This window comes from Myotis daubentonii, chromosome 15 (assembly GCF_963259705.1).
Source record: "Myotis daubentonii chromosome 15, mMyoDau2.1, whole genome shotgun sequence".
Taxonomy (NCBI): domain Eukaryota; kingdom Metazoa; phylum Chordata; class Mammalia; order Chiroptera; family Vespertilionidae; genus Myotis; species Myotis daubentonii.
Genome location: NC_081854.1, coordinates 31,938,075 through 31,962,064, shown reverse-complemented (window position 1 = coordinate 31,962,064; position 23,990 = coordinate 31,938,075). Strand labels below are relative to the sequence as shown.

At 50.0% G+C, this 23,990-nt stretch overlaps 1 protein-coding gene across 2 annotated transcripts; it reads left to right on the top strand.

Moving 5' to 3' along the window:
• Positions 1–1,185: 1,185 nt before the first annotated feature.
• Positions 1,186–23,749, top strand: IRF8 (interferon regulatory factor 8). Of its 2 annotated transcripts, XM_059667149.1 has the most exons (9): positions 1,186–1,321; positions 4,695–4,869; positions 8,773–8,956; positions 11,436–11,524; positions 12,890–12,995; positions 14,108–14,158; positions 19,326–19,712; positions 20,711–20,826; positions 21,284–23,749. In XM_059667149.1, the coding sequence occupies exons 2-9, from the start codon at positions 4,696–4,698 to the stop codon at positions 21,458–21,460; spliced, it is 1,284 nt and encodes a 427-aa protein (XP_059523132.1). In that variant the 5' UTR covers positions 1,186–1,321; position 4,695; the 3' UTR covers positions 21,461–23,749. The 2 variants fall into 2 exon arrangements, with proteins under 2 accessions (XP_059523132.1, XP_059523133.1); XM_059667150.1 differs by lacking the exon at positions 1,186–1,321 and having other exon boundaries at positions 14,111–14,158.
• The last annotated feature ends 241 nt before the right edge of the window (positions 23,750–23,990 follow it).

Sequence of the window (23,990 nt, the reverse complement as noted above, 5' to 3'; positions counted from 1 at the left end):
CTGGTCAAGGGCATGTACCTGGGTTGCAGGTTCAATCCCCAGCCCTGGTTGGGGCCCGTGGGGGAGGCATCCATGTGTCTCTCTTACATTGACATTTCTCTCTCTCTCCCCTTCCCTCCCTTCCACTCTCTGTAAAAATCAATGGGGAAAATATTCTTGGTGAGGATTAACAAACAAACCAACAAACCCAAAAAGTCAATTAAGACTCTCATTTTTCTCTAAGACACCCCAGAGCGGAAGAAGGGGAAACATGGCTTTCCCTTCCGTTTCCAGGACTTTCGTTCTCATTTCTTTCAGCAGTGTGTCCCCACTCCGCTTCCATGTGTATAACACATGCCAGCTCACATCCAGGAGAGCTGGAGACCGAGTCACAGACACAGAGGGCCCCCCCCCCCCCCCCCGCAACACAACTGATTTTCCGGGGGAAATAATTCACGATGAACATTTCCCTAAGTGGACATTCCAGCCTGAACATGCGAAACACTCCTGTTTTTTTAATTTCTGGTCTTCAGAGGATAGCGGTTTCTGACACTTTTTTTTTTAAGTTGGGCATTTTTCTCCTTTTCTTCTGCCACTCCTGGTCAAGTGCAGGCGACAGGTCTGTAAGTGGCCGGTCCTTTCCGCATCTCGGGTGGACTGTTTGTCACCGTCTGGATGTGTTATTAGGGGCTTCATCCGGTTGGGGGTGACCCCCCCTCCCCCCGCGGCTCTGGGAACTTGGGCCACACTCCATGAGATAACGGCCTCAGGAGGTACTGAGGTCCCTATGCGGGGACGACCGAGTCTGCAGCATTGACCTGTGGACCCACACCTCCTCCTCCGACCCCCCTGGCCATCGGACGCCCACAACCGCCCCACAGCCCTGACCTTCCCCAGTGACCCCCGCCTGAGCCCTGACCTCCAGGCAGCGTCTTCATCTCCGCCACCTGACACCCCGTTTTCGCCCTGACATTAAGCTGCGCCGCCGGACGCCCCCGCGGCCCCTCGGGAATTCCGGCGGCCACGCCGGCCCGCCGCGAGCCCCCACGGACCCCGGCGCCGACCCGGAATACGCGGGGACCCGAAGGCGCAGCGTGCTTCTCGCAAAGTGATTTCTCGGAAAAAGGCCAGCCAGGCGGGCCGCCCCAATTGGGCGGCTCCGGAGGCCTTCGCGCGACCATTGGCTGGCGCGACCGGCGCGTGGCGTGCCGGGCCCGCCCCGACCTTAAATACGCGCGGGCGCCGGAGCCCGCGGCCGCAGCTCCCGAGCGCGGCGGGCGAGCGTGGGAACGCGGGCGGCGGCACCGAAGGCGGGCGGCGGGCCGGGCGCGCACGGCTGCAGGTAGGTGGCCGGGGCGGGCGGGAGGGGATCAGGCGGCGACCAGGTTCTGCCGGGCCGAGACAGCGGGCCGGCACCAATGCAGCTGCCGCCCGGTTCCGAGCCGGCGCTGCCGCTTCCCCCAGTGCCCTCTGTTTTCTCCCCCCGCAACCCTCTATTTCTCAAGGTCCAAGTCGTTGATCATTATGCGGCTGCCCCTAAATGGCTTTGATGCAAAAAAAAAAAAAAAAAATCTCATTTTTCTTAAAATCTGGTTTGCATGGACAACTTTAGAATGGTTCATATAATGAAGGGAAATGTTTACCCTTTATTATAAAACTCCCGTTGTCCCACTCAAATCCCACTACATGGAACGATAGTTGGAGGGGCATAGCGAATAACCAGTACTGCTTGTGCGGGTTAACTTGGGAAGGGGCAGACTGGATTTTTTATCCCGATCGATGACAGGTTTTCTGAGTGAGGTTTGAGGTCCTTTGCTTCCACCATAGCCCAGTCTCCCCTGGCAAGAAGTCTGTATGGGGTCACAACTGATAAGACCATTTTTATGTAAAATGCCCCCACGGCAAAGGTAAGACTCTGCGGTGAGAAGATGAAATGTATTACCCAGAGCTGTGAAGTGCTTCAGGGATGGAAACTAGAGACCGCATGTTCCAGGATTTTAAACGATTCCCCTAACATATGGAGGGATATAACACACTTTTTAATACCTGTTAGGAGCCAGTCTGAGAGTTTCCTTTTGGATTATGGCACGTTCCTCCATGTAAAGAATTAAGGGTGGTTTAGTTATTTTAGCAAGATTAGGGCCAGAGGGAGACATGGCTTTGATGCTTTTGGGTCTCCTGGCGGCCAGGGCAGATGCCCAGGGGCCCTGAGAGGTGTGGGAGCAGGCGAGTCCTGCACACACCTGGCAGGTACATCCCGGAATCGGGTTGGTTGGGCCCAGGGCAACCTCTTATCACCTGCCACCTGGGAAGCCTGACCCCCGGACTCATTTATAGGGTAGAGATTAGCTCCAGATAGGACTTGGCCCATAAAAAGAATTATTACCTAAAAATCAAGGAAGAGGAAGTTATAAACATGTGACTGGGCTTATAAAATTTTCCTGGCTCAGCATTTGGTGGAATTAATTTGTTAGTGTTTAATAGATCATTATGGATCTTCATTGTATTAGAATCATAGGCTTTTAATGCTGCTTAGAATCTTGCAGGTGATCTCATTGAAAATTCAGGCGGGGCTGTCCATGTGCTGAGGTCTTATAATCTAACCATGGTTTTTCCCTGCAGAGCGAGTAAACTAAGACCCCTTTGCTGGGGTTGGGGTGCCTTTCTGGGCCTCAGTTTTTCCATTTTTGAACCAAGAGGGGCTGGATTAGATGATTTCTAAAGTTGGTCCAGCTTTTATATTGTATGACTTACTCTCCCTCTTAATGCCAGCTCTCTTACTTTCTTTTCTCTTTTCTTTTCCTCATAAATCACCAAGAGAGTGATTTTAACAATTTTGGGGTTATAAATCCATTAAAAATCCCTCCAAGAAGGTGGTGATCACTTTCTGGAAAAAATTCCCATACAAACAAAATACTGCTTTTCATTTTAGGGTGCTCCTGGAACATGAACTCTAGTGTATGAACCTTGTACTAAGGGGGTGAGCAAAACGCTGGTGAACAGGAACGTGTCCTTCAATAGACAGATCCACAGACACTAACCTTTCTCTTGTGCTCTGGCCCCGCTCCCTGTCCCCCAACAGCTCCTTTCCAGCAGGAGAGACCCATAGGAATATGCACCCTGCAAGTTACTTTCTGGGGGTGGGGGGACTTGGTGGCGTCATTTCATTTTTCTCATTAGGTGCTCTTCCCAACTTTGTCCCATGTTTATAAACACAAGGGACTGTTTTAGAATTCTGGGACACAAGCTCCATTCACTTTGTACCTGAGGAGAACCTCAGAGAGAGGTTCAAACAGCTCAGCCAGGTCAAGTTAGAGAAAAGCCTTTGGCTGGAGCCTACGGTTTTCAAATTGAAGCCCAATGACCATTCCACACACTTCACCCCTTTTCCATCCACAACGGGGCAGTTGGGGCTATTGTAACCTTTTTATTGGGTGCTCACAGGACCTCACCTCCTTCTCAGGACCTGGATGCCCTCTCTGACCCCATAGCCACCTGCAGAACTTTCATAACTTGTTGCTTTATGGACCAGCATGGCTCTAGATGTGACCATATCCTTGGGGACATTATGTTTTGTCACTGCTGATGGTTTCAAACTTGTTTGCCAGAAGAGGTCACATTTTAATCAGAAGAATAGAAATGCCTTTTTTTTTTTTTTTGGGTGGGCGTCTGTCCAACTGCCTAGGGGATTCCCACCCCTGTTCTTGTAAACGTGGGCTGAGAGCTGATATGGCATGATTGGTTTCTCTTTTCTCTGTGCTGTGGGGACAGCTGTCTGCTCTGGCAGAATGATCTCCCAAAGGATGTCTTTGGGCACTTTGGGATGGTGAGGTCCCCTGGTTTTGGCTCCTTCTGGAAGAGTCTATCTGGGCTAACTTTGTCTGTAGCCACAGCTGATTTCCTCACGCGTGTCTGCTATCTCCCAGTTGGTCCTGAGGAAGAAAGTTGGGGTAATAATAACAACATCTGTATTTAGAGAACTCTTCAAAGGTCCAGATGTTTTCTACACATTGTCTGAGCCCTCCTTGCAACGATGCCAAGTACTGATAGTGGTCCCCGAGTTTCAGCAAGTGTGGCTGACACTTCAGTGTTAAAAGATGCTCCCAGGCCACCTCGCTGAGAGATGGCGGGATTCGAATGGGACCTGTGCTCTGCCCTTCCCAAACTCATGCTGTTACCACTAAACCAGCTGTGAAGGAACAATCTAGAGGGATAGCCTGAGACTTTCCTCTTTCTTGGAGATCACAAATGTCCCATTTGCTCACAAGCACTGGTCAGACTGGGCATCGAGCAATGGAATTGGCTCTTGGAGCGATGGGTGCTCATGGAAGGGGCCTGGAAATGTAAAAGTGACTTTTCCCTATCTCCTGCTCTAAATGGAATGATGCCCTTAGATGTGCCTGAAAGGAAACCTGGGGTAAAAGCTGGAAGGACACAACCAGAACAGTAGGTGGGGCCAACATCTGGGTGAAGGGCAGCTGCCGAGTTCCCAGGGAGCTTTCGGTTTTCATTCAGGGCTCTGAGTCCTGGAGGCAGGCATTGTCTTCTCAGGGCAGGTGGCCGCAGTCCTGGATCTGTGGGTTTCCCCCAGCTGGCACCTGCGTTGCCGCCCTCTGATTTTCCCGTTAGCACTTCTGGGCTGTTAAGTACCTGGGGTGCTGTGATGAATGAGACAGTGCTTGTAATGTCTGAGAATATGCTGTTTTCTTTCTAAGGATGTGTGACCGGAACGGAGGCCGGAGGCTTCGGCAGTGGCTGATTGAGCAAATTGACAGCAACATGTACCCAGGGCTGATTTGGGAAAACGACGAGAAGAGCATGTTCCGGATCCCTTGGAAACACGCTGGCAAACAAGATTATAATCAGGAAGTGGACGCCTCCATTTTCAAGGTAAAGGCTGGGCTTCCCTCCCCTGACCATGAGCGTAGCTTCTGTCTTCCCTCACCGGCTGGTGGAGGTGCTGAGCGACAACTTTTCTTATTTGCTTGAAAATGAATCCAATTTTTAAAAACAAACATTGATTGTGTGTAGAATGTGTCTAAAAAATATACCATGTGATTTTGCAGCTATTATGTGATTTAATCACTTTGAGGTCAGTTGTAGAGTGGTGCCTTTTTTTGATGAGATTAAGGACACTTTCTTCATTCTTGCAAAGTTGTAACTTCTGGTTGGCAGCGTAGGGTCAGCTCAGTGAGAGAGACACCATCTGTCACTGCTTCCAGGCTGGGTCAGATGGGATGTCCTGCTGCAGGTGCCTAGAAAAAGCCTCCTTCCCTTGAGAATAGTGAGCACCCCAAGCACTGAGGGACTTGCTCTTTGGTTCTACCAGTTGCACGGTGACTGCCAGCACTGGTTGAGGGTTTGCTCTGTGGCAGGCCTGGCCCCACAGGGTTTGAGTTTTCCTCTCACACAGTCCTCAGCAGGAGGTGCTGTCCTTATCCTTGTTCTGTAGAGGCACTGAGAGGAGAAGTGACCTGTTTAAGATCTCACAGCTCTTGGATGATGGAGCCAGCAGTGAACCCAGGCAGCCCCCCTCTGAGCCCACGCTCCCAACCTCCAGCACTACTGAGAAACAGAGGTTTCTTGCCATTACACCTATTACACCTAGATTCAGGCCGAGGAGCCAGGAGCCAGGGCAGCGCAGCTCTGCAGCCTAGTGGGCCACCAGAATCCTGTCACGTGCCCCGCCCCTCCGCTCCCTGGGGTGCTTCTCTAAGGCTCCAGAAGTGCAGTCTCCATCCCCTGAAGAGATCTGTAGCCCTAGTCAAGGTGAGCCCAGGCTTCCAGTTTTGCAAACAGATGCACCACAGGTGGTCTGACTCAGAGCCCGGGTTGCAAACTGCTGCTGCTGCTGTGTGCTGGTTCTCTGGGCATTTGGGCCTTTCCCATCACACTGCTCCCTGCTTCAGCTTATGCCCACAGAACCGGGACAGGGAGGGGACAGTGAGTGATATGGAGGAGGAGTGCAGAGGCTGAGTTGTGAAGGGCCAGAACCAGACCTGAGACCTTGGATGAATGAGGGGAGTGAGGCCCTGCGGGACCCCTTGGCAACACCAGACTCAGCCAGGGATGACTGTCTTCTGACACAAAAAGCCAAAAATGACCAAAGATCATACCTTGGCCTCAGAGTGGCGTATAAGTAGGTCAAAGTTGTCTTATGAGGCATTTCCGTCCTTCAGTTCTCTTTCTGACGTTTGCAGTGGGGCCACACATGTAGCAATTCTATTAAGTTTGTCACCTGGGGTTGCAGGCCTCTTTGAGAATCGGATGCCAACTACTGGCCCTCTCCAAGGAGAGTGGGCACCTGTGGATGTTTTGCACTCGCCTTCAAGGGGCCCCATGTGGCCTGCATGTCCAGCAGATGTTTTTTTCCCATCAAAGACCCCAGGTCAGGAGCCTGGGTTCTGCCAGGTTTTTGAGCTGCTAGTGCCTCCTTTCTCATTCGCGGGGGGATGCGGATTCCTCTCTGATAGAGGTTTTTTACCTTTAGCGTTATGGTGAACTTCTCTTGGGAATGACTCTAGCTAAATTTAAACAGTGCTAGGGTCCTCCTGGTCAGCTGGGAGTTCTAGATCAGCAGTCGCCAACCTTTCGGACCTCACAGACCACCAGTGGTCCGCGAGCCACCAGTTGGCGACCGCTGTTCTAGATTATCCATGGCTATCAGCTGGGGCTCCTCAGCTGTGGACATCTAAGGCCAGATTGTTCCTTGTTGCGGGGTCATCCTGTGCACTGTGGGATATTTGGCAGCATGCCTGACCTTACCGACTAGATGCCAGCAGCACCTGCCCCCCACATGTGACAACCAAAAATGCCTCCAACATTGCCAGACGCTCCCCAGGGCATGCTCTCCCCTTTTACATTGAGAGCCCCTCGAGGAGCTGACCATGGCCAGGAAGGACAGATTGAAGCAGAAGTGTGGGGTGCTGAGGGCACAGTCACAGGCTGATCATCAGTAAAACTTCAGGAGGAGAGTAGAGGGGGCTGGACCCGTAGGCTGCATAACCCTGGCTTGTGGCTTGCTGGAGGAGAAGCAAGGCCGTTCCCTTCCCACTGCTCCCTGCTTCAGCTTCTGCTCTGGGGGTAATGAAATAAAGCCCCAGATTTATGTATCTTATGCAATGTTCTGCATGGCCGTTTCAACAGTGTTGAGAAAAATGTGCAAGATTCCCAATGTTTCCGTTGATTACGCAGTCGCTCAGTGTGGCAATCTGAAATGAGTGTACAATCTCAGCAGGAATGGGGGCGGGAGGGAGACAGGGCGCCCACCCAGAGCTGGGCGGCCACTGGGAGGGCGACAGCCTGGGCTGGTGAAATACAGGTGGGAAGGAGCCATCTCTGAGTTGCGCTAGCTCACGCCATCCTCTGAGGGGCGTCTCTCTGTCCACCAAATGTGCCTGCTGTTGGAAGGAGTCAATAGGCAGGCCTTGGTGAGATAGAGACATTTAGGGCTTTTCGGTGAAGTGGAGAATCCTTTAGTTTCATACAAAGACCACCTTTTAAAAATGTCTGAGTTAAAACCAGTTTGTTTTTCTGCCTTTGTAAGTGGATCTTCAGAATCTACTTATACCAGAGACCCCTTCACTGTCCGCAGGCGTCATTCTGAGGTCGGCTTCATGGTGGGGACCAGAGATGGGAGATTGCAAAGGACATTGAGTGCAGTTTGTACTATCCCTGGTATACTGATGAGGCCCTGATAGCAGCTCATACTTATTTTTAAAAAAGTAATTTTGCTTCTTTTTCAGAATGTTCAGGGTGGAAATCGAGTTAAGGGGTTCTTGACAGATCTCCCAGTGGGGTGATAGCTTAGAGCCAGCCCGAGAACCCTGGAAAGAACTCAGTGCAGGCTGGAAGCGGGTCTCTGCATTTCATGAGCTCCCAGGGGATTGCCATTAAGTCGAGAACAGCTGGCATGTAATCCCACACAGGGTCACCTCGGAAAGGTACCCCTTGGAATTGCAGTTTCCCAAGTGGGGTTGAGAATTTCCTCTAGCTCTGGTTTTATTTTAGGTTGGAAGATTCTGCCTAATGCCAAAGGTTATTTTCACCTGACAGTGGTGACCTAATCGGTGTGTTCTGTATTCCAATTTTGAAATTAAAACTATGTCCCTTCACACCTTTGATTTTAAAAACAAACAAACAACAGTGCCCCATTCTACCTTTGACCTTAAGTTTCCAGTTTTGCATCTTTGTTCCTAGTTCAGAGTCTAAGGTTTGGAGAGGTCAGAAAACAGAGCTGTGAAAAGCCCAACAGAGTGAGAGATTATTTCATTGCATTTTAAACAGCGCCTGGGGAGGTGGGGGGAAGGCTAGAATAAATGCCAAAATGCAAAACACAATTTCTATTAAAAGTAGCAAGGCAGTCCGTGGATGACCACACTCAGAATTTTTGCAAATGTTTCCTTCTCATGCTAAATTTTCATGCCAGGGGCTGATTAAAAAAACACACACACACAAATTGTTCTTTGTTTTGAACATTCTAGTGAAACCATGTGCACTTCCTCCTTGTGCTACTTGACCTCAGACTCCTGGCTCGCTGGTCCAGGGAAGGAATTGTGTTGGCCTGAGTTCCAGTTTTGGCTCAGCTGAGAGATCTTGGGGTCCCCTTCCTGGCCTGGGTCTTTTTACTTCTGTCTGAGAAAGTGGTCTGATTGAGGCCTGGAATTCCTTGAATGAGAGTTGGTGGCTAAAAATGGCTCTCAGGAGGGCGAGCAAGTGCTGGTGGGGACTGTGGCCATGGATGTCTGTGGCCGAGGGGCTGACTGTTTCATGTACTGCTTTCTCTCCTTTCAGGCCTGGGCGGTTTTTAAAGGGAAATTTAAGGAAGGGGACAAAGCTGAACCAGCCACATGGAAGACAAGGCTACGCTGTGCTTTAAACAAGAGTCCAGATTTTGAGGAAGTGACAGACCGGTCCCAGCTGGACATTTCCGAGCCATACAAAGTTTACCGCATCGTCCCAGAGGAAGAGCAAAAATGTAACTATCCTGGATGGGCACTCAGTCCAACAGAAGCTGCCAGGCCCAGGCCGGGGGTGGAAGCCGCCGCCTACAGGGTCTGGGGCAAGGGGTTTTAGCTAAACAAAATAGTTCTCTCCTTTGTATAAGGAATTCTCTTCCCACTGACCTCACCCACCATCTGCTGACCAAGTGGCAGCTTCCAGTTGAGTGAGGGGTGGCGCCGATGGAAGGAAAGGGCGGGAGGTTGGGTGGCAGCCAGCTCTGCTGACCTGGAGTGCCGCAGGACGTCCCTGGGGTCAGGGATGAGATTGGGCAGGAGCAGGGATCCTCTGACAGTGTGGAAGGAATTCCTTTTGTTTTCTAGCAGCTCTGAGAGGAGGCTAGGGGACCATCAGGTGGACAAAGAAGGGATGGCTGACTAAGGTACAGAGTGAAGTTCTTGAATGAATTTTTGGATGATGACACTGTTAGTTTCACTGCTATGACTCAACACTGTCAGAGCCTGATCATTGTTTAGGAATTCAGGATGTGATGATTCCTGAAGTTTCTTCCAGCTCTGTAATCCCAGGAAAGCATCTGTGAAGAATTCAAAGCAGGGATAGCAACAACGTGCTGCACATCTCCCAAGGCCCGATACCCATGCTCCGGTCAGACATCACTAATCAACCGGCATGTGTGGAGCTCAGATCTGGCCCCAGAATCCTTTTCAAAGTGGCGTGCTGTGCAGCTGCTATGCATCGGAGCTGGCCCATGAGATAAAATCTAATTGCCACCTCTGGTTTAAAACATTTGTTAACACATTGACTTTCTTAGCCATTAGATGTAGCAATTAGAATATGGGCATGGCATCCTTTTCTCCTTCAGAGAAGTCCAGTAAGGCCTGGAAGAGATAGAACTCTCTGGTAAGGGCTATGTAGAAATTCCAAGTTTGAGTTCCTCCCACTGTGGGAAGGTTAAAAATGTTGATGGGTAATTTTAAAAAAGTTAAAGTTGTGACCCTAACAAATACATGGTGAACCTGGATCAGAGAGTTACTTGACTCATTAGTGAGGGAACCAGCTCAATGACAAAGATTGTTTGACAGAAAATGCCACACTGGCAGACATGGTCAGTGAAGGGCAAAGGCTGAGCCTGGCACTGCACCACAGCTTGGGAGTTATCTTTTCTGCTGGTCGTTTGTAGCTTAATTGCCTGCACATTAACACCTGGCTTTACTGAGTTTGAAGTCTAATCGATAGTCAGTACGAAGTCAAACAAACTGACTTGGAAAATCAGATGACCCTTAGGGGAGACCTCTTGGATAATCCTCTGGAATGGTTTCAAAAGGCCGATCATCTTTTTGCTTTATTTCCCAGTTTTACAACATATACTTTTTTATATATTTTTTATATTTTATATATTTTATATATTTTTATTTCCAATATATATATTTTTTTGTCACCATAAAGTAAATTGTGATTTGAAGTAATGGAGAAGTTTCTCTTACGCCTCTCCCCCCAGGAGCAGCCAAGCTTGAACTGGCAGGTGACCCCAACTTGTTTATAGTATGGGGCACAGCCAGCATCACCTGCAAGGGTGGATGTTAAAGAAGCAGGTTCTCGGGGGGGGGGGGGGGCAAAGAGGCATGGCATTTGCATAAAGTCTACATGGACCCGTTCTCCTCTGTACTTCAGTAGTTTGCAAGCTACATTGGGGGTGCCCCACCTGCCCCCTACTTCCCCCATCAACAGCTTCTAAGTGAATTCTCGAATCTATCAAAGTGGAATAAAAGTTCAGCGAGGATGAAACAATTGGCCAATTTTGTAGCTCGCTGGGACTAATGTTCTAATACATCTCACACTGATAAAACTTAAACTTCTGTCTGGGGCAGAGGCATAGGGGTGAGGAGGAGACTAGCCTGACCCAGAGAGCTTGTTGTGGAAATGCTCACGTGCCTTTAGTGATTCCTGACGAAGGCAGGTTTGAACTGGGCCTGGTGAGTCTTTGCCGTGCCGTGCATGTGCGTGGGGTGTGTGTGTGTGTGCAGATGCACACGTGTACTGGTATATTTGGAAAGGCTAAAAGGAGATTTCCTGCCAATTAACTTAAAAAAAAAAAAGAACCTAACCTGCAAACATATTTTGCCAGGAAACCTTTGAGTGCCTACAAGTGCCCAGCTTGTAAATTTAACCTCTGCAGGGCGGTAGACACTTGGTGTCAAGGGGCTCTGACACGCATTCATCTGAGATCCCCACAAACAGAGGGAAGACACCCAAGTGCTCTTTGGCCTCTAAGTGTTAGAAACAACAACAACCAACTTCTCTCTTTTGATTCTGCTGATCAGATGACTGAAGAAGCATGGGAAAAAAATTTCTAGGCCTTTCCCAAACCAGGGAAGATACTGACTTTTATTTCCTTCCGCTCAGCATTTAGAAACAAACCACTGATGGCCTCAGTGATGGCAGGGATGCCTCAGTGCTCTGGCCACATTTTGTCATGTTTGTCTGCTTTTCCACAGGCAAATTAGGCGTGTCGACTCCTGGCTGTGTGAATGAAGTCACTGAGATGGAATGTGGGCACTCTGAAATTGATGAGCTGATCAAGGAGGTAAGTGGGGCAGTGTTTCCGGAGGTCTGGCCCGACAGCAGAAGGCATTGTTCTTGCCCTGCCAAGACATCCAGAGCCTCGGGCTCTCCCAGCAAAACTTGTCTCTGCCCCGGCAGAGAGAACGTGAGGACTGGGCCACTTGTGTGAGGCCAGCCTCCGCCAACCGGTCAGCCCGTTCACCTGGTGTCCAGTCCTTAATCCCAAGGGCTGGGGAGAGTGCTTGCTCTGCGTCAGTGATGCTTCCGCAAGCTCTGGATTTTCATACTTAAACCTTCTGAATGCCAGTCTTTTGTAATGCACCCTATATTTTCGTACCTTCTTAGCATGCTGCAGTGAACAATATGGGAACTTTCCTACCTGCTTAGGGTTGTCCCTATGGCATGATTATTGTACTAGCCTTCATGGCTGGTGGGCTGCCTGTCTTCCAATACACAGCTTTTCATCCTGGATGGGTTAGAATGCCATATAGCCAAGCTTGTTAGAATTGTACGTAAAGTCATAGTTAATAGGCTGTAAGTAAAGGCTTAATGGTGTCCTAGGCAATGGGTATTTGAAAACCAATTTTAGCTCTTTGGGTGCCATTTTCTTCTACCTTTAGCCTTTTAACTATGTTTTTATGGCTATCACAGGGTGGACATTGCATAGCTAAAATAATCCCACACAGCCCTTGTAAAAGGTGGTGGAGGTGCTATATAAATTCTTCTTCATTCACATAGCGATGCTAGAATCCTTGGGAGTGGCTTGGTGGTCAGGAAATGCAGATAACAAAATATAATCTACTCTGAGCTGCCTTTTCTGCACATGGCAGCTGTGACGTGTCTGGGTGGTCTTTGGCAGCAGATCAGCGGAATTCCTGGTTTCCTGTCACTCCAACAATGTCCCGTTTTCCATGGGGCTTTTCTGCTGACTCAGCGAAGAGAGTGAAATAACAGGATTGGTGCACCAGGATCACAGGAAGAGCAGATTTCAAAAACGTTCCCTCACTGGATTTACCCACCTCCTTTAGGAAAGGGTCCAAGATGGAGAGTTGAGACATGGTGTGTTGAGTGAGATTCACGAAAGCTTGACAGAGTCCATTCAATGTCAGGGGCGCTGGGGGCCCAGAACCGGCAACAGGCAGTTTCAGGAAAAGGTCAATAAACTTCTTATTAAGGGCCCTGAAGAGGCTAGTAATTCAGTTATGTAGTTTGATCACTGAGCATCCTGGATCTTTTGAGATACAAGTAAAACTTCCCTTTTGTCTTATGAGCTAACGGTGACAGTATGGTCTTAGTTAAGCATAAGCCTTTCATCTTTGCAACTCTGGGGTCCTGCTTTGGAAGCCTAGTGACCGTGCTGCTGTCTGTCTTGTTCCCGGTCGCACAGCGTCCTGTGGATGAGTACATGGGGATGGTCAAAAGGAGCCCTTCCCCGCCTGAGGCCTGCAGGAATCAGCTCCTCCCAGACTGGTGGATGCAGCAGCCCAGCACAGGTGAGGATGGGAGTCCAGACCACTCCCAGTGCTTGGGGGCTGGACGTGTTTGAATGCTTTCAGCCTTATAGCAGCCGGGGTGGGGTGGGGACGGGACGGGGGTACTGCTATGATCCCTATTTTAATGACGGTGACTGCCTCCCAGGAAGGCACATGTGTCCTTCCCATAGGAGGTGTCTGCTTCCCGCACGGCTCCTGGGGAGGCCAGAGGGGAGGGAGTGCAGTGAACTTCTCGGGACCAGAGGGGATTCATAGCTCTGGGCCATGTTAGGCCTGTTCGGTCCTCCATCCAGTTTCTTCAGACATTAGGGACCTCTCAGAGCCAAGCACGGCCCAGAGCGGCGGCTGGAGAGCAGGAGAGCCCCGGAACGGGCATTTGCTCGCTCAGAGCTCTGGATTTGAGTCCCCTGTCAGAAGTTGCATATCGTATACAAGGCTCAGTTTCCTCATGACAAATGGAGACACCAGGACTGACCCTACAGGGCCTGGAAGCTAAATGAGGCATTCACCCTCTTATTAGCTCCTGATGACCCGCCCTGCACCACTGCTTGCAAGGACCCTCCCTCCGGGAGCATGGTGCCTTTGCTCCCTTACTTGGCCTCTCCCCCACTGTCCCCTGTGGGAGACCCGGAGGTGGTCGCTAGCCTAATGGCCCTCAACGGTTGTGGGTGTGGGGTGGTGTCAAATCGGGGCCCTGGAGAGCCCCCCTCCCTGTGCCAGCGGCACCTCTGAGAAAGCTAGCTCGGGCCGGGCTCCCCTTCAAGTCAAGACCTGGCTGGTGGACACGCAGTCCCCCGGTATTTTGGGAGCAGGGGGAAGGAAGCGCGGCCCCACAATGTCACACTGACACATGGTCAGAAATCCCACAGCACAGAGGAAGTCTCCCCCCTCCATGCTGGTTGGGTTGAGGTCTGGTTTTCTGCGTTTATGAAACATAGGTCGCCGCACTGAGAGGGAAAAACACCAAATTCAGCGGAAGCCTGTGGCAGGGCCTCAGGAGCACGCCATATGCGGCTTTTTAAGAAACTTTTGGAGAGGGGGAGCGTGTGGGTTGCTTCCCCTGCACACAACTGAGTGTGGCTGGATCTGAGTCTGCTTTTCTCTTCCTCCAGCAGGCTTGCCGCTGGTGCCGGGTTACGCCGCCTATGATGCACAGCATTCAGGTACGAAGTGCTCTGGGCCAGGCCGGGTGGGGGGGCGCGCTGAAGACAAAACTCGAAGGACCGGTGTGGGTTCTTGAGGGCCCCTGGATGAGCATGATCTGGTGTCAGAAGTCGGGCACCTGATTCCTCCTTTTCACTGTTTGGTTTGGGAGTGAGCAAGTGGCTGGCCTCTTTGAGAGTCTTCTTGGACTGGACCAACAGATAGATCCGAAGAGCTCTTTGCAGGTGTGACTATATGGGAGAAAGAGTGTGGGGACTCAAGGCCCAGCTCTGCCCCTGTCATGTGACCCCAGGCAAAGTAATTGAACCACTTGGGACCTCAGGCTTCTCATCTGTAGAGTAGGGACAACAGTAGCAACTACCTCATGGGAATGTTGTGAGGGTCAAACACAGTGTTATTAAAACTTTCTGGTAGGGACATATTGGTCAAGGGATGTCACCAGTGACAGTTTGTTTTACTCTCTCCCACCTAAGTTTATAACAATAACAATGCTAATAACGATAATGGTGGCGATGATGCTGGTGATGATGGTGATGATGGTGATGATGGTGAGGGTGATGGTAATGATGGTGATGGTGATAAAGATGATGGTGGTGATGTTGGTGATGATGATGGTAATGATGGTGAGGGTGATGGTAATGATGGTGATGGTGATGATAAAGATGATGGTGGTGATGATGTTGGTGGTGATGGTGGTGGTGATGATGGTAATGATGGTGATGGTGATGGTAATGATGGTGATAAAGATGATGATGGTGGTGATGATGTTGGTGGAGATGGTGGTGATGATGGTGGTGGTGGCTGACATTAGTGAATGCTAACTGGGTCCAGGATCATCAGGGAGACTTTCATGGCCTAATCTCATCATCACTTTCCACCACCCCTAGGTAGGTGCTGTTATTTCCGTTTCACCAGCTCAGAAACCCCTGGTCACAACACTTGTGGGCCACAGAGCGGGGTGTGGCCCCAGGCTGTTCCATCCCTGCTCCTGCCCCAGATGACAGAGGTGGTTGCTGTGCCACATTGTTGTCTAATTACATTGGGGACTCAGTGTTCCTGCCAGCGGCTCCTGGAATTTACATTCAGGCTCGTTGATGGCATCTTCAGAGCAAAGGAAGCTGGTGTCTTCCCCCAAAGCGGCAGGTTCTGTGAGAAGGGATCAGCCTGCCTCATCAAGATGGGCCACATAATGTTGGGGCCGGGGACCCGAGGCCTCCTGGCACAGAGGGGGAAATGGGGTGCAGAGAGAAGGGTCTTGACCACGGCCCTCATGGGATGAGTGTTTTTCGGTGGATAGAGGCAGGGTCTCACCCAGGCAAGAAAATTTTAAAGCAAACGATGCTCCCATTCATCGAGCCCTTGCCCATTGCACAGCGGCTCTGGGAGCTGGGGACTGTTATAATTCTGGCTTCACAGATGAGGAAACTGAGGCTTAGTGGTTAAATCTCTCATCTCAGATCACACAGCTGGTAAATGGGGTTGCCGGCTTCAAACCCAGGCATCTGGCTTCAAGTCTGTTTTTAGATTTATGCTGGGCAGCCACCGTGCTCACCAGAGGCTCAGCTCCTGGAGGCCCCGGGTCATGGGACCGGGCCTTTGACCTGGTTAGCTCTGGGCTATGGCCCCGGGAGTCTGCTGACCAGCGCTTCCCGGGGGCAGGAGAGTAGTCTGGCACATGCTGCAGTGTCTGGGCGAGCAGACATGGTCTGAGGAGGAAGCTTCCTCAGTTATTCCAGAGCTGTCTCAGCACACAGCAGGTGGAATGACTCGCAAAGAGAATCCTACACCGTTCCTCTAGAGCAGTGGTTCTCAACCTTCCTAACGCCGCGACCCTTTAATACAGTTCCTCATGTTGTGGTGACCCCCAATTTCATTGTTACAAATTGAACATAATTAAAGCATAGTGATTAATCACAAAAACAATATGTAATTATATATGTGTTTTCCGATGGTCTTAGGCGACCCCTGTGAAAGGGTCGTTCAACCCCCAAAGGGGTTGCGACCCACAGGTTGAGAACCGCTGCTCTGGAAGTTGTGGACTTCGGTACCTCTGCTCGGTTCACACAACCCCTCCCCCCATGTAGATAAGTTGTCAGGGGCCCCCAGTTCTTACCCCTATAGGGACAGGTAATATAATGGTGAAGTGTCAGGAGAAGGACAGCAGGGAGTGGCAGAGACTGTGGCAAAGCGGAGGGGCCACCCTCCTCTGGGCTGCTTGTGGTTCCTGCCCAGTGGACTCACAGACCCAGCCAGGCTCAATTTTCCCATTTTCCTAGAGGAACCAGAGGTCTGAATTTTTAGGTGAAATTTTCCCATATAGAAGGCTGGCAGCAAATTTGTGTTAGCAGCACCTCACTGTGCTGGTGATCCAAACATGTCTGTGGCTGCCGTTCGTGCTCTTAACTGTATGTATTTGAAATAATCGGGGTGAAGTACAGTGTTTGAAACTGACAGTGTGACTTGGAGCTTAAGAATACAGATGTTGTGCCCTGGCTGGCATGGGTCAGTTGGTTGAGCATTGTTCCATGCACTGAAAGATCACTGGTTCAATTCCCAGTCAGGACACATACCCAGGTTGCAGGTTCGATCCCCAGTCAGGGTGGATATGGGAAGCAACTGATGAGTGTTTTTCTCTCTCTCTCCCCCTCTCCCTATCTCTCTCTCTCTCAAATCAATTAAAAAAAAAAAAAAAAAAGAACTCAGATGTGGAGCCAGCCTGCTAGGGAGGGAGTGCATCCAGGCTCCCCAATTAGCAATCGTGCCATTGACAACAATCACCTTAACCTGTCTATGACTCAGTTTTCTCACCTGGAAAATGGGTATAATTTTAATAGTCTCTACCTCATGGGATTGTTGTGAGGATTAAATGTGCTAATAGGTCTAAAGCACTGGGAACAGCACTTGGGATGTGCTGTGTAGACCAGGGACTGTGGCTTATAACTTCAGGGGTCTCATCTCTATAGCTAATCTTTTGTCCTGTTACCCCAATTTATTTAATAACCACTTATACGGTGCTGACATATGCTAAGTACAAATGCAAGCTCATTTAATCCTCACAGTAACCCAGTGAAGTGGGAGTATTATCTCCACTTTGCTGGTGGAGAAACTGTGGCACAGAGTAGGGAAGCCGCTGCCCAAGGTCACACAGCTGGGATAATGCATCAGGCAGTGGGTTCCAGAGTGTGAGCTCTGCTGCCACTGTGGTCAGACTGTCCCCTGGCAGGGCCGTCCTTGGTGGGCGGGTGGATGTAACGGGAGCAGGACAGGGTTGCAGCGTCCTGCAACCTCAGGATTGCGAAGGGCTGGGCTGAGTAACGGGAGTCCTTGGTGAGTGTCTTCTGCTCTGTGGGTCCACGGCTCGCCTGTAGGGCACGGTGAGCCATGGCTCAGGCCCTTCTGGCTGGAATCTCCTCTGAGCCTGAGCTGTCCCCTGGCGTTGGGGTCACTAGGACAGCCCTGCCTGGACATCTGGCACACCTTGTCCATTGCTCCTGAAGTTCATACAGCAAGAGACACTCGCGTGAAATAAGGCCACAGCCACGACAGGGCAAAGGGGCAGAGTGGCGGCAGAGTCATCTGGTGTGTTTCATCCATTGGGACAAAGTTCAGAATTGTTTCAGAGTGAAGGAAGTGGAATGTGTCAAGTCATCAGGCGATGCGGACATGGCAGACTTGGCGGTGGGAGGATGGTGAGTGGGGGTAATGAGACAGGGAGTCGGAGGCTAGTGTTGCTTCTTACCTGCTGGGTGACTCCACCTGGGCCTTAGTTTCCCCAAATATCAAATAAATGAGTTGGACTGGAGCCCCTGCAGCTCTGATTCCCGGCCCTGTGTGAGTCTAGACTGCCGTTAACGCCAGCGTGGGAGGAAATGGAGCCTGTGAACTAGAGTGGGGAGTCTTAGTATTTGACTGAGCAAATGATTCTTGAGCAAAGCCCGTAGGAGCGTCCAGGGAATTGTAAGTGCACAGCAGCGTGAACCCAGCTGAGGTAGGTGGCCCCCACAAGGCTGCCCCTGGCCGTTGTGCAGGTGTGCGCTGCACAAGTGTAGGGGGCACCATGGAGTTGGGCAGCTCACAGCTCATGTGGCTCAAGGGATCAGCCCCAGATTGGTCTTAAAGGGTTCCCCAAACTCACCAAGCTCATTGATAGTGCATGTAATTCTCATAGTTTAAGGCTATTAAAATGCAGATTTCTCTAGGAGTATCCCTGAATTGAGCTGTTGTCTTTATTCCTACCTTAATTTAGAGGTTCCCAAACTTTAGACACTTGAGCCCCATTTTCACACTTTGGTTTTCATATCTGGGTATCCCCTGGACTATCATGAATATCCTGTTTTTCTCCAAATCTTACTTTTTAAAACTTAAATTTACTGTAAAATGGGGGCCATCTGTCATTACCTGGGAAAGGAGAACCAGTGTCACTGCTATAAGTAGGAAGCCAAGAGGTCAAAGCACATTCATTGAAGACCAGATATTCTGTTTAGAGATTCTGGCCAAAGCCTGCCCCTTGGTTAGAGGGAGGTTGTCAGCGTGAGTGTTAAAGATCTGCCGGCACCAAAGCGGGGCTTTGCTTCTCGGTGACCAGAGCTTGAGAGCATAGACATACATGTATTGTACACGGTTGCCTAGTTATGTAGCTGTATATACCCTAGAACTATGCAGCCTGTTGCCTACGTTCATAATGGAAGGATATGCTAGGTCTGAATTCAAGGTTAGTGAAAATAAAGAGATATCTTTTTTCTTGACAAATTCATAGTCCCCTGGATTTCAAATTAAGAATTGATGTTACCTATTATAACATAGCAGTGCCTGTGAGGGGGAGCCAGTTTCCTAGGAAAGTAAGTTGTCAAAACCTCGTCACTCTCAGGGTGACTGATAAATTATGGCAGCTGTCAGGCCTTCCCAGCGGTAGGGAGCGCACTGTAATGGTTTTCTATATTTGGAATCATTGGTTTCCTTAGCAATTCTGTGTACTTATTCAGGCTTATAAAATGGTTATTTCTAGAAAGAGTGCATGAACTTCCCAGAATGCCAGAAAGGTCCTGGACACACAGACAGTTAGGCTCCCCCAGTTTGGGAGGAAGAAAGGCTCTGGGCATTTCCCCAGGAAGGACCAGGGAACCCCCTTCCCCTCAGCCCCTGACCTGTCCCCCCCTTTCCCCACAGTCTTCTCCCAGATGGTCATCAGCTTCTACTACGGGGGCAAGCTGGTGGGCCAGACCACCACCACCTGCCTCCAGGGCTGCTGCCTGTCCCTGAGCCAGCCGGGCCTGCCCAGCACCAAGCTGTACGGGCCGGAGGGCCTGGAGCTGGTGCGCTTCCCGCCTGCGGACACCATCCCCAGCGAGCGGCAGCGGCAGGTGACGCGGAAGCTGTTCGGGCACCTGGAGCGAGGCGTGGTGCTGCACAGTAACCGGCAGGGCGTGCTGGTCAAGCGGCTGTGCCAGGGCCGCGTGTTCTACAGCGGCAACGCCGTGCAGTGCAAGGACAGGCCCAACAAGCTAGAGCGCGACGAGATGGTCAAGGTCTTCGACACCAGTCAGTTCTTCCGAGGTCTGTACACTGTCACCTTGCTGCCTGTGTCTTTTTTCCCCCCTAAATACATTTTTATTGATTTCAGAAAGAAAGGGAGAGGGACTGAGAGATAGAAGCATCAATGATGAGAGAGAATCATTGATCAGCTGCCTCCTGTATGCCCCACACTGAGGATCGAGCCTGCAACCCAGGCACGGGCCCTGACTGGGAATCGAACTGTGACCTCCTGGTTCACAAGTCGACGCTCAACCACTGAGCCACGCCGGGCTGCGCTGCTGCCTGTATCTTAAAGATCACGCCTTCTTCCCAGGGCCATTTGTCGCCCACAGCCCCCATGGGGATATGTAGGGGCTAGAGGCACAGCTGCAGCAGGGGCGCCCCCTGTACTTGAATTCTGCTCTGCACTTCTTTTGCTGAGCGACCCTGGGGAAACCTCTCCGTGCCTGGACTTCCGGCGTGTAGAATGGGAGGAGCGTACAGCAGCTTCCTCGCACAGCTGTTGGGAGCATTAGGAACTTAGCACCTTGCAGCTCTGTATGGACCGTCCCTACACCCCGGGAGCTGGTTAGAAAGCATTTTCTTCCATGTGCCTTTGGGGCAGAATCTGCATCTTGGCCAGGCCCCAGGGGTTTGTGTGTGGACCTTGTAAACACTGAGTCCTCGGGACCACGCCCCCACACAGAAGTGCTGTACATCAGCCATGGTTATTCTGGGAGGCGTATGGTTAGCTTCCCACTGTGTGTGTTCCTCCTGGAGGTCAGGGTGTCCGAAACCAATCAGCCAGGCTGCCTGCAGCACTGCCTGGGAACCCTTCTCTGTGCTCCAAAGCTCTCTGCTTCTCTCCCTCTTCCAGCCAGGAGCTAGTGGCACAGCTCTCATGCCTCCTGGCCTGAGGACTCCTGGAGGCCTCCTGGAGAAGGGGCCCCGGCAAGGTGGGCGAGGTAGCATGTGTGAGCTCAGGTGTGAAAGCACCGAGGAGTTGCAAACACCCGCCCTTCCTCCTCGTGTCTTTTCAGAGCTGCAGCACTTCTACAACAACCAGAGCCGGCTTCCTGACAGCAGGGTGGTGCTGTGCTTTGGAGAGGAGTTTCCAGATATGACCCCATTGCGCTCCAAACTCATCCTCGTGCAGGTAAGAACAGGCAGCTTCAGGGCTTGTGGCCACTGCCGAGCCATCTCCTGCTCCAGGACTCTCACAATCTGTGTGTCTCCCCTGCCCTTTCTTTGTATGGTTTGTTTTTCAAAATCAAAACCTCCTTTCCAGAAGGATTCCACCCTGCCTTAAGGCCTAAGTGACCTTAATAAGGGTTTTACAAGCCCTTATTTAACCGCCGTCAAAGGAATGCAGCTCTAATAGTGGAGTTCTGGACACTGGCTAGCCAAGTGGGGGACAATATTGGAAAAGCATACATAGGAGTCTTTGTAGGGATACTGCTTTCCCTTTCTTTGCATCTCCTTATTCGGGGTTCATTCATTTGGGACTCAAATGCTAGCTTTAGACGGGAGTAATCAAAGAATCTGGCTAAGGGCAAAGGAAGTCCCACCTCACTTCCCACCTCCAACTCTGACCTTGTGCACCATCCCTCTAGATTGAGCAACTCTATGTCCGGCAGCTGGTGGAAGAAGCTATGAAGAGCTGTGGTGCTGGGTCCATGATGCAGGCTCCCGAGGAGCCCCAGCCAGACCAGGTCTTCCGGATGTTTCCAGATATTTGTGCCTCCCACCAGAGACCCTTTTTCAGAGAAAACCAACAGATCACAGTTTAAGTCTCTCTCTTGGGCACCCCACCCCGCCCACATCTCATAGTTCATTATTACAATTACTGTTGTAATTATTTAAGGATATAGATCCCTCTGACCTGGGGTGGGATGCCTCACTCTGCTCTTAATTTAGTAAGGGCATTCTCTGAGGGCTCCACGTTCAAAGCGAAGTTGTGTCCAAATTCTGTCGTTCAGATGTAAACATTGAAGCTCACACCAAGTGGTCTGCATGGTGTAACTAGAACCTCTGATTAAAACGTTTGTTTCCTGCATTGTCCCCTAATTATCATTAGTTGCTGTGATCCTTCAGCATTTTGGGATAATTGATATTTCCCAAGGCTTTTGTTCACTTTGACTAGCACGTAGTTGCTTGCAGTAAAGAAATCTGGGGGTCAACTTGTGAAGACAAGTCTGCTTTTCGTCTTTATCTTTTGTTAGAGCTATAGATTTATGATTTCATTGCTTGATTCGATGTGAGGTGCTTTTGTACTTTTAAGCATGTTGATAAGATTTAAAAATACATTAACAAGTACTTTAATAAGTATTATTAAGCTTCCCTTTAATAAGTGAAAGCGAGAGCTCTTGGCGAGTTTGGAGAACGTACATTCCTCCCGGAATCCGGTGCTCGGAAAGCGTTTCCGTCACCGTGTGGCCTGGTGTGTTCTGATTTGCAGGCCGTGGAAGGTTTCCCTTCGGCACATTGTTGCAGGAAGCTGAGAGCTAAATGTATTTTTTCATGTCTGTAATGAAGTCATCCCAGATAACCTCTCCGGCTGCTTCTTTCTAAATGGTTTTGACCTGTTTTTAAAATATTTGTAATTTTAATTGTCCAATTATAAACTGCTTTGCAGCTTTTCGTTTTTCCCCCTTCTTTCCATAAAGTGGGCAGGATAGAAAGCACACGTTCAAAATAAAGGGTGTCCCCCCGCCAAATGTCTGCACACTTTAACAGCTGACAGCTCAATTGCTGTTTCTTTCTTTTCATATTTAACCCATTGAAATTAATAATTATTCAAAGTGTGTCTACATTTTGGGGGGACACCCTGTATAATTGTGGGTTTTATGAGCCTTTTGCTTGTACCTCGGATTCAGTCACTCCACTCACCAGCCGGTGGTGTTGAGTGTGAAGCCAGGCTAGAGTGGACTGGGGATGTGGATGACACGTGTTACCTGTCACCACTACACTGGTCTTGGGGTGAGCTGTGGCTGGGGGAATGCCTTCTCCCATCGCTACCACTCCTCCACGCCCCCACTGCACACCAAATTCTTCAGCAGAGCCATCTAGTGGGATTTCCATGGAGAAGTCCCAGTTTAATGCTGATGCTAATCAAAAGCCAGGGACAGAAGACTGAAACCAATGGCCTGGCTTAACAGAGAGGGCAGTTCAGGCTACCTCAGACCCTCCAGTGAGCAGTAAACCACATCGCCACAACCTGCTAAACTGCTTTCAGGATCAAAGAGCACTTGAACATTTTTTTTTTTTCTAAATAAGTGTTGTATTTTGCCAGGTTGGGGTACCTCTTGTCTGTGTGGCCCCTGTGTGCTGCACCGGACCTGGCAGAGTTTGGCACCCACGCGTGTGGGGAGCGCCTGCCCCACTTCTTGGTGGTGCAATTTGCTGGTCTGGCCGAGTCAGTCCCACTGTGGATGCACCAGGCGGGTTTGGGGGTTGGGAGGGCGCGGTTGCTTTGCTTCCACTCTCTTGGGGGTGGGGAGAAGCATCTTTTCTGTATTCTTTTCCCTTTGTCACACTGCCTGGGTCATCACCACCCCTGACTCAGAATCTTACCATGAAAGGACATGTCACCCCATCGATGTGAAACACTCACATCGAATGTGAAGAAATGGGAAGAGTTGGAATTTGAGGGACAAATTGCCCCCGCTCAGCCAATCTGGTGGCCTTGAATAACAAAAGTCCCCGATTTAAAATCTGAAAGGCCAAAGGATGCCTGTTTATTTCCCCCCATTATTGCTTCGAGGGTGATGCAGGTGTAGCACTAGCCAGCTTAACAATTACAGGGCCTTCAGATGTGCCGGAATTCACGCGGGCACATAGGAAAACTTCAGTAAAAGTGGCTCTTCGCCTTTGGCCAACCAAGTGAGCATTACAGTTTTAAGGATAACAGCTCTTTTCTGAAATTTTTTGAGATACTGGTGGATAGGCTTTAGTTTGTAGCTCAAATGAATGTCAAAATATACATCTTTAATATGCTTGATGAATATTTATTTTTGTATGCATTTAAAAATATGTTGATCTCCTTTATTCTTTATTAAAATAAAGTGCTCTTTTTTAAAGCTGATGTGTGCTCTGTTTTTTTTTTTAAATTACTGTTCAATATGTTATCATTTTCACTAGGTTCTAGGTACTGTAAAGGGGGAATTAAAAAATAACACCACACTGTGATTTTAAGGATGTTTTGCTTGTTTGTTTTTCACTCATCCCCAGGAAAATAGAAAAACTATACGGAGACTTGCAGATCATGCAGAATTTCCTGGAGAAATGTGGGCCACACCCTGTTTCTACTAAAACTGAGGG

What these genes read in the sequence shown, in the direction of transcription:
- IRF8 (XM_059667149.1), top strand. Translation starts at nt 4,696, where the DNA reads ATGTGTGACCGGAACGGAGGCCGGAGGCTTCGGCAGTGGCTGATTGAG. An exon ending in TTGATGAGCTGATCAAGGAG is followed by an intron (nt 11,525 to 12,889) that starts GTAAGTGGGGCA and finishes CCGGTCGCACAG; the next exon opens with CGTCCTGTGGATGAGTACAT. An exon ending in CACCAGTCAGTTCTTCCGAG is followed by an intron (nt 19,713 to 20,710) that starts GTCTGTACACTG and finishes GTGTCTTTTCAG; the next exon opens with AGCTGCAGCACTTCTACAAC.